The 13682-nt window shown below is 41.6% G+C and overlaps 1 protein-coding gene across 7 annotated transcripts in view; it reads right to left on the reverse strand.

The window, feature by feature from the left end:
* The window catches only part of ERC2 (ELKS/RAB6-interacting/CAST family member 2), a 907827-nt gene that overhangs the window by 346051 nt on the left and 548094 nt on the right, over nucleotides 1-13682 (reverse strand). The window contains exon 15 of one of the 7 annotated variants that reach the window (XM_087431200.1): nucleotides 10467-11135. The exons of the other annotated variants lie outside the window; for them this stretch is intronic. Within the exon in view, the coding sequence (XP_087287326.1) occupies nucleotides 11090-11135 (46 nt within the window). The 3' untranslated portion in view covers nucleotides 10467-11089. Of the gene's footprint in view, nucleotides 1-10466; nucleotides 11136-13682 lie in introns of those variants that run through there. 7 annotated transcript variants of the gene reach the window in all.

Genomic DNA, 13682 nt, shown 5'->3' on the forward strand with positions numbered 1-13682 from the left:
ATTGAATTATTTAATGAAGGAATGTTCTAGAGCAACCCAGCAGAAATTATTTTTTTTTTCCCCAATGAAACGGGGGCTCTCAGGGGTAAGCCAACGTGATCATTAACAAAACCAGTGCAAGAAGCTGAGTGGTTATGTCTGGGCCTCACCAGAGATTCAGGAGTTTAATCTCATTACAAAGAAAGCTTAATCTAAGTTTTATTCTCTGCAGAAAGGACCCAAGGACCCTTAGGTGTAGAAGATGTGACGAATCACCAGTTCGTGTTCACACTTTGAAAGCTGCTGTTTGTTTTATTTCTTTAAAATCCTGAAGAGTTACCAGTCAACAAGCTGAAAAGAGACATCATCAAGCAAGGCCTTTCCTTCCAGTTATGTGTAGAAATGTCAATAATTGCTAAGAGATAACAAAAACTCTACCCAAGATGTAATTATGTGAGTCCTGGGAACATTGAGGCTTAAGCATGAGCCAGGGAGAATAGAGCCGAAAATCGATTAAGGAATGTGTCAAGTGGTGTAAATCCTTCTAATTTCCCTGTATAATACCATTAAATGGTCCATTTTGCTGTTTTATAACAACATTTTAAAGAAATTAAAATCTAAGCCTCTCACATTTGGGTCCCAGGGGATTTCAACTTTATGGGGAAAGGCATTCATTAGAATTCTCTTCCACCTTAAAGTATTTATAATTCGGTGTCAAAAATGTTTATCTGAAAAAAGAATGTTTACATTGAAATATTTATGGATGAAATGATATAATGTCTGGAATTTGCTTCAGATTAACCCAGGGATAGGAGTGGAGAAGTGTGGGATAAAAAGGAAACAGGATTAGCAATGAGTTGAATAATCGCTGAAGTTGGGTAAAGGGTATGGGGGGTTCATTTTACTTTTGTATTTAATTGATATTAAAAAAAAAAAAAAGATTTAACAGTAATTTGTCCAAGCCCATTGGCCCACCAATTAGGAAAGAGATGATTCTCATAGGAATACTCCTTTCTGTTCCATGGAGCACCCTCTGCTTTTGAAGGAAGAGAAACCACCACTCATCACCATCAGACTTACAGTCATATCTCATTCGGGTGCTTGCATATTTCTCCCCAGATAACTGCATGATCTCACATTAAAGGGCAGGCATCCCAAGGTACTTTATAAAAAAAAAATATGACTTAATAGGGAATTTTCAATTGACCAAAATTCTTTAAAATTCTCTTGTCCTCTAAATATAGGAATTTGATAAATTCACCTTTCCAAATGAGAAGCCTAGTTCCTTCAATATACTCTTCATTGAAAGCCCTTCTAAACAAATGAAAGTCTGCATAGGAAAGCTTTGGAGCTGTTTAGGAAATAGTTGCTCCAGAAACATAAGATACAGGCAATACCAAACATGAGAGTTAATTATAGAAAGTTCACGTTGAAATCAGTTTCACAGAACTTAAAAGTTTACGTCTCCAAAAAAAGAAAATGGCTCTGAATGATGGCCAAGTGTCTAGGCTTTCCCACTAAAGACTTAGATAGATGACATTGTTGAATGTAGAAAAGGCTCCTTTCTAAGCTTTCTGAACCTACCTGGTCTGGGCCTCCAGCTGGGCGAAGGCCTACATGCTGGGCACGGGCCAGTATTAAAACTCTAACATATTGGCTCAAGGCCTGTGGTATTCCAGGAAGGAGCTGGGCTGCTGGTCCAAGGTGAGAAACTATAAACATACACAGGCTAGCACTAGACCAGCTCTTCTCAATCACAGGTGATTTTGCCTTCTAGAGGACTTCTGGCCATGTCTGGAGACATTTTTGATTGTCACAACTGGAGGAGGGAGATTGTTCCTGGCATCTAGTAGGTAAAGGCCAGGTATGCTACTAAACACAGGACAGCCCCCACAACAAAGAATTATCCAGCTCAGTGTCAGTAGGGTTGCTGTTGAGAACCCCCAGACAAGAGCAATAGGTGCCACCACAATTCCTTCACAGCCCCCATGCATGGAGGGATGAAAGTGCTCAGAGGAGCAGAACTAGCAGGAAGAAGGGAAAGAGAGGGGCCCCATCTCCACTACTCCTATAGCCCATCTAACCACAGTCCTAGAAATTCAGCTTCCTACGGGTCTCTTGAAATCTTCTACTTCTCTCCATCTCCACTTTCACCACCCTACAACAAGCTCTCCCCACTGGGGAGACTGCAGCAGCTTCCTAACTAGCATGCCCACACCCAGATCTATCCTCTGCACAAAAGCCAGCAGGCAGTATGGTGCGGTGGTCAGCAATGTGGCCAGACTACATGACAATCCTCAGAGGTTAAAATCCCACCTTTGCTATGTGACCTTAGGCTAGTTACTTAACCTCTCTGTGCCTCTTTTTCCTCAAATGTAAAATGGGAATGACAACAATACTTATCTTAGAGGGTTGGTATGAAGATTAAATAGGTTGATGTTTACAAAGCTCTTTAAAAGTATGTGGCACATGGTAAGTACACACGTAATTGCTTTTTACTATTTTCAAATCATCTGGTCATGTCACTCCCCCTCAATGGGTTCCTGTTCTTCTTAGGATAAATATCAACAATCTGACCATGGCCCCCAAGGTCCTGGGTGGTCTGGCCTTGCCACCCCTCCACATCAACCAATCCTGCTTTCCCCCTTGGTCTCTGCTCCAGCCACACAGGCTTCCCGTGGGTTAATGGAAGACATGTTGGTCCGTTCTGACACAGGGCCTTTGCATACACAGTCCCCTCCTTTTGGAGGGGACTGACCCCATTCACCAGCCCCGCCTCTTCACCTAATAGACTCCCACTCACCCAACACATCATGGCTCATCCTCAGGTAGCCCTTCTACTACTGTCATCTCTCCGAGGACCTTTTCTTTTTTGCACACTTATCCCAGCTGTAATTTTGCATTCAGATTTCTAATCCTTTAATTGGACATGAGATTGTTCATTCATTCTCTCAATAAATAACTTTGACTTCCCCGAATGATTTGTTTTATGAATGAGTGAGTGAATGAATGACGAACAAATGATTCAATCAATAAGGAGTACTTAGTTTGTACCTCAGTCTGGAGTGCTGCATTAGAGCAGTTGCTGCTCAAAGCTGCAATGCCTTTAGCTTTATGGAAACCCCAAATGCTCTGAGTTTAGCTGAAAGGATGCTATGCATGGCCTGGAGGCAGCTGACTTGAACTCTAGCCTGGGGCCTCTAGAATGTTCTCTTTTCCTTCCATCTCAAGAACCTCTTCCTTGCTCAGTCAAACCAACTTCCCCAAGCCTAAAGAATAAGGGAGGAATTTTTTTTCCTCTTATGCAGCAGGAGGCTGTTTTCACTAGTCCTGAGACTGAGGCCGACTCTGGGAACATCAGCTCCACATCTTTCTGGGGTCGGGGCAGCAGCAGTCATTCATGCTGAAGGGTCATTTGAAAGCCAACTGTTTTTAGAAAACCACAGAATGGCAGTTTTGTTTTAGTGTTTTGACTTTAGCATCAAGCAATCTGCTTCTTTTTCCAAAATTACTTAATATGAGAAATGTAAACATTTTCTAACAATGCTTTCTGAAATCATCCTAACAAATCTTGCACATGTGACCACAGCACCATAGCCTTCCCCACTGTACTGGTCTGGATCTGGCTGAAAACAGAATTCACCACAGATGGGTCCAGTGAGGAGACTTCAATGAAGGGGCTGGAGGAGAGGTGGGCAGGGTTAATGAAACAAAAAAGACATGTTAGGCACCCAGAAACTGGAAGCAATGGGCAGCCATTACTGCACCTCAGGCTGAAGGAGCAAAATGAAACATGAGTTAATCCTGGTGCCAGTGGGGGCCATGAAGGGGCACTGCTGAGAGGAGCTACAGTTATAGAGAGAAGCTGCTACTGCCAGACATGTGGCCCCACAGCAAGAAGAGAACAGGGAGGAAATTCTCTAGGCTTCTTCTCCCACCCTCCCATCTCCTGCAGTGCCTCCTATTGGCCCTGGACCCAACCAGGAGTCAGGCGGCAAGGGAACCCCAGCAATGCAGCCCAGGGGAGGAAGCTTCCCAGGGCACTGTCAGCTCTCCCAAAGAATGGCAGGGGGTAGGAGAGAGCAGAGAATAACCACAGGGTCTACGTAATCCCATACTGCCTTAGAATAAAGCCTTAGCTGTCAGGAGTCTTAGCAATGCATTGAAGGGAAAGTTTTCCAAGAAAACTTCCAGCGACAGAGCCAGGAGGAGAAAGAAGCTCCAAGCTCAGGGCTCATGAAGTGAACACACAAACACCAATTTCAAAATAGAACAGAAAGACAGCAATTTAACTTTTATCATAACTGCATGCTGGCACCAGCTGCAGAGCACTCTGCAAATCTCTTCAAGTAAGCGAAGCGTTGGGTGTGAGTAATAACAGATTCTCCAAGTTGGCCACAGCCTCCCGCAGGTTCGAATTAAGATCCCAGGGATATCGGCTTAACCTAAAGATCAAGTCAAACATTGCATTTCAATTTTCACAATCCGTTGGTTCCTAAATTCTGTGACTGGAAAACAAAAGACTTTGGCTATACTTGACTGGCAGCTTGGCTTCAGGGTGTAGTTCTCAATCGCTTTGCTCCTCGGGAAGTGAGTGGTCTCCCCTCGACACCTCATTCTCCAGGCAAGATTGCCAGAGCCAGCCCCTACTCTGCCCCCAAATACATGTGTCCATGTGTATACACACACACACACACACACACACACACACTCCTTCCCAGGTGCTTGGTCTGCCTCCTGCCCAACAGCCAAAATTACAGTCTAGCAAGACAATCATTATGTTGAGAAAATCTGGAACATATTTTGATTCCCAGTACTTTGTAGGGCACCAGAACGGGGGTAGGAAAGGGAGGGGAAAGGAAGAGGAGAGGAAGGTGAGGAAAAGTAAAGGACAGAAGGAAGAGAGGAAGAAGAAAGGAGATTGGCTGGAAGAGAAGGGAGAGTGGATAAGGTAGGGGAAAAGAGGAAAAAAAGAGGCAGCTAGCAGAAGGCAGAGTATACTTTTCATCAGCATTCCTTCAACAAACGTCTATTAAATGCTTCCCAGGGACCAAGAACATGCAAAGCCTTCCCACCTCTATGCCTTGCCCTATAACCCCATAGGTCTTCGCTGACTTAGAGCCTTTTGTGATGTCCCCTTCCAAAGAGTATGCAGATCTCGATGTTAACCCTCTACATCCTCAAGGTTGTGATATCTAATAATATCTGGACCATATTTTACCTACACAAAGAAGATACTAGGGGAGGCAGAGAAACCCTCCAAGTTGGGATTTGCCCCAAGTCCTGCCCCTCACAGTTCTGGCAGGCAGCTGGTATCTGGGCAACAGTGTATTTCCCACTGATGCCTTAGCTCCCCCCTGCTCTGGCATACATTCTCCCACCTTTGTAGAGTTCTCATTTTTATTTTATCCTTTCTGCTCTAAATGACCATTGCAAGAAGTAGTTCCCTAGGAAAAGACCTAGCTATTCACAGGGATGTGACAAAGGAAGGAATAAATGGAAGGACAAAAATGGAGAGAGAGTAAAAGGGGCATCAATTTATGGGGCTAGCTAGAGGACTGTCCAACTGAGGACCGTCCAATTTCACACCCTTAATTTACAGTTGAGCAAACTGAGGACAAGAGAGAGCCACAGGTTAAAGAAGGATGGAATACCACAGCTGGAGAGGATTGCATGGTCGGCTCAGCAGTGGGCAATGATGGATCAGGTCTTTTTGGACCTCAACCAGGACTTACATCTTATAAGGAGCACAGTCTCCTGGGGATTTGATCTGAGACCCGTGACAATTCCATTGGGGAGCTACATGGTGAACTGGTCTATAGACTCAAGAAAGCAAGCCTGAGTCAAGAGGTCAAAATCATCTACACAAAATGGGAAGTTCCCAGACCACCACACCCTCTGGGCCAAGATCATGATCTTGAGTAGGGAAAACTCATCCTGTGTGAGTCCTCTTGAAAATAAGTCAAGTTAAATCAGAGGTGAGACCCTATAAAGTTTTTCTCCCTTCCCTAGTTTAATCAACACCAGTCTAAAAAAAAAGGGAGGCTAGTTAGGGGTTTCTCAACACTGGCATTCTTGGCATTTGGGGCTGGATAATTCTTTGTTGTTGGGGAGGTTGTCCTGTGCATTGTAGGATGTTTAGCAACATCCCTAGCCTCTACCCACTAGATGCCAGTAGCATCTCCCCTCCAGGTGTGACAACCAAAAATGTCTCCAGATTTTGCCAAATGTCCTCTAGGGGGCAAAATCGCCCCCAGGGTGAGAACCACTGCTTTAGACAATCACAGACTATTAACATGGTCATCTGAGTCCAGAGCCTTGTTCACAGTTGGAGAGAAGAGGTCAGGCTGGCCTGGGCTCACTCAGCTGTAACTGGCAGATTCAGGCTATGAACTCAAGTCCCGAGAGCCCTGCTCACTGCACCAGAGAATTCTTGTTTCAAGATTTGACATATGACCCTTGCTACACTGTCTGCCCCTTGGTTTCTCTTTGTGTGATGTAGCTGCCCCATCCCTTGCCTCCTGGGGCTGAACCCGGCAGCACCTCCCACAGCGTTAGATCAAGTACTGAAGGAAATTCCTCCAACAGGATGTTGCTCTTGGATTGGAAGAAGGACCACAACTGCCCCCTTTGACTTGCCATGCTTTAGGAGGTTGGAAGGCCCATACATTTCTCTTTCCCTTTTCTAGTGGTTAACCTTCCCTAATCCCCATGGAGCTGCTGTGAGGATGGCAATAACATGAAGTATGGTGCTTGGAATTATTTAAGCTCTACAATTCACAAGCATTTAGGTTATTTAACTGCTGATTATGATTATTTAAGCTGAAAGATTATACTGCTCTAGCTCAGAAAATGTTTGTATTTCCATTAAAAACCACCAGGCCAAGGGCCCTTTTGACTGACATTTTTCAGTATTAAAACTATATATACAGTGCATGTTTTTGGCCAGAAGACAGTATGTCCCTTATTTTGCTTTAAGATAAGGAAGCAACTTCACAGGCTTCCTCCAACTAGCTCTCTTCCTGCCCTCTCTCTCTCACGGACACCCCAGCCTGCTGTCCTGCTCCCCAGAGGCAAGGCGGAAGAAGCATCTATCTGCCCACTGTCTTCTACTATTTAATCAAAACTGGTCCTGCCATTTCCAGACTTGAAATTCTTACAACGATTTCCCGAGTTCTTCACTAGGAGACAGTGTACTCAATGGTTAAGATCACAGGCTATAATGTCAAACAGACTTGTATTTGAGTTCCAAGTGTCTGAGTCTCAATTTCTGCATCTACACAGGGAGGGTAATAATACTCCCCACATCACAGGAGGCGGCGGCAATATGCAGGTGAAATAGCACTTTCCTGATAAGTAATAAGCACTTAATAAATGTTCACTGGTAATATTAATCCCATCACCCAAAGTCTGTATGCAATGAATAGTACATATGCCTGGGTGAGTTTAATTCTCATAAGGCATTTTAATCAGAGATAGTACATTCCTCAAGGTAGGAAGAGTGAAGGGCTCTTGATTCTACCTGACATGTAATTTAACCACTGACTCTTTCCCTATAATAATTTGTGAAACACGTCTCTGCTTGGCTCATATATTTCACATCCAAAGAGTTTTATGAAAAATAAATGCAATGTACAAAAACACAGGGAAATTCTATTGTGCTCCTATGAAAAAAGGCAGCATCCTAAATCAAGTGGTCATTTTTGGCTTTCGGAAAAAGTTTCTGCATTCAAATAGAGATCCTCAAAGGAAAGAACAAAGAAGATTCCCGCATCTCCTAAATATTATCCGGGTTCCAGTTCATTTATTTAGTGGAATTATGAATAGAATTCTACATTGGAAGGAATTGTGGAGATCATCTCACCGCCCCCCTTCCTGGGGATGGGAATTCCCTCCATAGCACCCATAATAGGTGATTTTTTTACCCACAAACCCACAGGATTTGTGACAAACCTCAGAAGCTACCTTGAAAGGCTACAGAGTTCCTACAGCTATAAAGTTCTACAAAGCTCTGAAGGAAGGTCTTCCTCCTCTTGAATTCTACACCCAGCTCCAGCACAATCTTCTGAGGAGACATAAATCAGGTCCACTTCTTTTCTTACATGTCACCCCTTTAATAGTCAATGAAAGCCTCTGTGTCTTGGCATTCTCTAGACTTAATGCCTCCCACTCATCAGCTATCCCAAGCACGGCAAGATTTTCAGGTATCCCTCAACCTGTTCACTCACCACATGACTCCCCCGTAGTTTACTTAACTATGGTGTAGGTCAAGATGATTTTGACCTCTTGACTCTGGCTAGCACCCAGAAATGAACTCAGATATATACTGAACATGCATGTATACAAATAAATCTCTGTTAAGTGTACGATCTCTAAAGGTATATTTGCAAAGCTGTTTTTAAATGCTCAGTGAGATAACATCAGTTGACACATTTTTTTTTCAAACTTTATTCGAGCAAAGACTGCTAATTGCTCCCAATAGCCATTTGCCCCCTTCCTTCCTTGGTACTGGGTTCCCTGAATATTAGGTGGACACAGAGCCACCCAGCTAAAGAGTGCATTTCCCTGCTTGACTTGCAACTAAGTGTGACCATGTGACTCAAATGCTGGCCAATGGGTGCCTTCCCCCACACTAGTTCTTGCACCTACTAGAATATAAGCTCCATGAATAGAGGGATTTTTGTCCTTTCTCTTCACTTAGAACAGTGCTTAGATCAGTGCCTAAGGCATAGAACAGTCTTTGCACACAGTGGCTGCTCAACAACGATTTATTGAATGAATTATTACATGACTCAAATGTTAATGGATGGTACGTGCAACTTAAAGGGCAGGGAGGTCTTTTTCTCCTTTCTCCTTTCTACTGGCTAGAATGTAGATGGGATGGTTGGAGCTGAGGCAAAAATCTTGCATCATGAAGTGGAAGCCATACACTGAGAATGACAAAGCATCAAGACAGAAGGAATATGTGTCCCTGGTGACTACAGAGCTTTTGGAATGTGCAGTTTTCTGTTCCTTGCATTCGAAGCTAATTAGACCACTCCACTACCCTAAAGTTATGTTCTTAGTAGTTAAGTTTTACATACTGTAAGCTTTGTGTACAGTAAGACTTCTCTTCCACTAAAGACTCTAAGCCACCAACTTCAAGATTAAAAGAGGGAAACAGAAATCATTCGAGGTAAGCAACTGTGCATTTATGTGACTGAACGCAGCTCAAACAATAACTGATGATGAATGAGCAGTTCTTCATGACATTTATTCCCTCTCTCTGCCACCTGTCCCCAGTCACTGCAAGCAACTCAGAGAGCTCCCACAGGCTTCATCAGTGTTCTAGCTGACTCAGTTACGTTTCAGAACTGAGCAGGTGATAAATAGAAACAGACAGACTGGGACGTTCCAGGACACATTACCGCAGTATTTAATATTTTTAAAATTGGACATATCAAAGTTTTTCTAAACAAACCATTGGTTAGAGAGAGAACTGCATTATAGCAAAAAAGAAAATTGTTGAAAACATAAGACCAGCTGGAATTTGAAGATAGGATCAATGTATGCTAGCTATAATGGGTTTACCTAATTCACAATAATATGTACCATAACATTATATATATGGCCCTTTACAGCTTAAAAAGCACTTTCTCATAAATGCATAATTTCATTCAATCCCCGTAACATCTCTATAAGAGGGTATAACCCCCTTGCAACTGAGTTTATCAATTTTAAGTAACAGTTGCCTTCAAAACTCCTCTCCAGGCTCCATTTATCCTGTCCAAATTGTCAGGCACTTAGGATTCCTCCCTAAAGAAATGTGATTTGTCTTTTCTCATGTTGGCATGAAGTAAAGAATAAATTGATTTTATCATTTTCTGCACCCTGCCTCTCCTTTGAAGGGTACTTACCTAATGAGTGGGTCTCTCGAAAAGGATCCTAGATCAAAGGGGCCAACAGGATAATGCCTTGGAATAAGCTGCTGCCTTACCTCACTGTAAACTTCCTAAAATAGCTCAGTGTATACAAAGGCTTTCAAGGCTATCTGGAGAAGATGTCTAAAATGTGAGATCCAGTAAATTAAGATGGATCTCACAACATCATCAGATGCGTTAGAAACGTCGAGGTCACCTTAAAATCTCTACATAATATAAGCCCAAGAAATCACCATAAAAAGTCTAAAATTCACACTCCAAATTATGTAACTATTAACCAGCTCTCAAAATCCTTATTCATTCAGTATTTAATACTAAATGGAAAAGATCAGTTAGGCAGGCTATTAAATTACCACGCTAACTTAAATTGTCCGAGCAAATGCACACAGATAGATTTTAAGTACTGTACTTCATGACCTTCAATTCCTTTTAGCCACAGATATCAAATTCACCTGCCACAAATTAAATAATTGAGCTTTGGTTACTGGAATGTAAGCTTATTAACCGGCATTAATAAAACCAAACATACAGAATGATGTTCTGAATATTATTTTAATAAAATCCCTTTTAAATAGGAGCAAATGTAACAAAGATGAACCACTATAAAATGTTTTAGCAAGACATTTTAGATATTTTTTAAGTAAAAGAATAATCTTATACACAAGGGAAGGCAAATATTATGTTCTTCTATGAAAATATATGTTTGGGATCTGTTAGTTCCTTCCAGTGTGGGAACAGTGACGGGCAGTTAGAATAACAACCAATAAAGATCAAACTGAAGAAGGAGGTGTTGGGGGGAGAATCCTACACAAAATACAGTCAAAAGCTCTCCTTTGGCCTTGGTTCCTAAAAGGGTTCTCAGACTATAAGAAGGTACACTGCATTTTCCACTTCCTTCTTTACCCCAAATAACCATGAGGGTCCATACATTCGGAAATAGCTTTCTAAGTGGGATTCCAAACTTTGGTTACCAAAGAGACTACTTTATTTATCTATCTACTCATTTATTTGCATATTTATTTGTTCGTTCATTTCCTTTACTCATTTTACTAAAATGCAAGCTTGATAAGATCACGGATTTTTCTGTTTGTTCACCTAAAACAATACCTGCTACATAGTAGATGTTCACATAATATTTATGAATTCTTTAACTAATTCATCCTTTCATTCCTCAAAGGCTTATTGAAGGCCTACCACACGACAGGTTCTAGATATCCAATTCCAAAGGGAATTCCCCTGTAAATAAAATAAAACCAACTCATGAGAAATCTTTAAATTAGAGGAAGTAAGCAATATTTTCTCACTCTAAATTCAGTCTAAATTTAAAATCAGAGGACAGTTCCCTGTCCTGCCCAAGAAGAATGGCATGGAAAACTGTAGACCAGTGTAGTACATGTCCCAAAATGATATACAAAACAAAACAAAACTCTGGTTAAAAATGAAACACCTGGGTTGTGGGTGTAGCTATCAAAAGGTAGCAAGAAGGATCTGTTTAATGATGGAACAGTACTGTATCTTCACTGTGATGGTGGTTCTACAAATCTACACACGTGATAAAATTGCATATAACTAAAGACACCCACACACCCACATAAATGTGTGTAGAACTGGAAAAATCTGAATAAAGTTGGTAAATTGTACCAATATCAATTTCCTGGTGTGCTATTGTGCTATAAATCATGCAAGATGTTACCATGGAGGGAAATAAGCGAAGCATACAAGAGACCTCTCTGTACTATTTCTTACAACTGCATATCAATCTACAACGATTTAAAAGTAAGTTAATAAAATAAAATTAAACAGCACGATGCTTATCAAAACATTGTTTATCTTAGCAAAACATTGGAACCAAGATAGATGTCCAATAAAGGGGTAAATCTATATAACAGTATATTGAGTAACCAAAAATACTACAATTCTATGTTTGTGACGTGGAAGGGTGTTCACCATTCAGTAAGCAAAAGAAGGAGGATTTACAAAATATGAAAGTACGATCTAATTTTGTCAAAAAATAAAGAGCATTTGTAAAGGTATACACCAAAATGCCATCAGTGTCTATCTCTTATGGTAGGATCATGGGTAATTTTGTTTTTTTAATTTTGCTTCCCCATATTTCTTCATTTTTTTCCCTAAAATGAACACTATTACCCAAACAAATATCTAAACGGTTGCCTGTTCTGTGGATGGGACTCAGGTGAATTCTGTGTAGCTCTGGAACAAAACCCAAGACAAGTGGGAAGATTACATGGAAAGCTATGCCAGTTCAACATAAGGACAAACGAGCTACCCGCAAGAGCCATGGAACATGAACCACCACCTAATGAGCCCATGACTTCCAATCGGAATGGTGTTCACCAGGGCCTGGTGAATTCCTTATTAGCGCTTGTGTGGACGGGAGTCTGGCTTATGCAGGCTGAGAGGTGGGACCCAGCTGCTTTCCAATTCTAAAACTCTGTGGGCATTTGATTTTGCAACGAATTTAACAGACACCACCTCTCACTTCAAAAGCCCCTTTTATGCTTCAAAGCACTTTCACATATGCTGGTCTATATTAATTTCAGTTCAGTACTTTTTTTTTTTTTTAATCCTGACCTTACAATAATTCTGTAGAGTAGGCAGGGCGGGTATTATCACCTCCACGTTACTGAAGAGAAAACTGAGGCAACCAGAGAGTGATCTCCTTCGACATTACTGGTGAGTTAAGAGATCACATCTCCTTTCTCTTGACTCATGGCCTCACTCCTCTATCCTCTAACACCACACAGCCTCTCCCTCCCCATCAGAGTTTGGAAACTGGGTAGACTTGGCCTAAAGTTGCTTGCATGATGCCTGCCAGTTGAAAGAAAACCAACAATGTTTGGTACAGAGCGATAGTAGATACTGACAATGATATGCCCATCTGACTATTCCCACTAACTTACATTACCTCAGTTAATGTCAAGTCACATTGGTGAATATGTCAACTCTGCTTAAAAATAAAGATTGATCAAACCAGCCGGTTGGCTTGAACAGCCCAAGAGGCTGATGAATCTAGTCGGGGTTCTCAGTCAATATAATTGCCCTGTACCTGTGTCTCCATAGTCCCAGGAAGGAGGTCATAAGGGGGCTTCTGGACGAGTTAAATAGTGAATGGGGTCCATATTGGGCTTAATGAAGCAGGGCTTTGTTACTTTTATCAAAGGAATTAACAGAAAAATTTTGTATTTATTTTGCAGTGGCAGCAGATTAAGCACTTCAGCAATAATGTGGCAATTCACCAAAAGAGGACTTAGTTAGGTGCTATCTGAAATCATGAAATTAAGTGGGAAAACATACACATGGAAAAGGTTTATAAGTTTTAGAAAAATAAATCCAAATTTTAGATAAATTATACTCGTCACAAAGTATACTAAACAAATGACATATTTTCATTGGCTGATAGCACAATTTATACACATATATCATTTTCCAAGTGCCAAGCCCTGCTCTGGGTGCCTCTCCCCACAACCACCCCATGAAAGTCATTACAGGAGGAAACCAGAGGGTGAGCAATGTTAAGGTCATTTCCCCCAAGTCACACAGCCACCAAGTGGAAGCAATAGGATTCCAACCCAGGTCTGACGACTCCCAAATCAGCATGCTTCACCATTACTTGTTCTCTCAAAACATTGAAAGTATATGCTCTTTATATAAACAGGAAGTAATGAAAGCTTCCTTATAATGGCATAATAAATCACTCCAGGAGATGTAGAGTTAACTTGAGAACAGCTGGAGAACAATGAGAGAAATTAGGCTGAACTTGAC

This window comes from Ceratotherium simum, chromosome 5, assembly GCF_057802395.1.
Source record: "Ceratotherium simum simum isolate JZ-2026a chromosome 5, ASM5780239v1, whole genome shotgun sequence".
Classification (NCBI taxonomy): domain Eukaryota; kingdom Metazoa; phylum Chordata; class Mammalia; order Perissodactyla; family Rhinocerotidae; genus Ceratotherium; species Ceratotherium simum.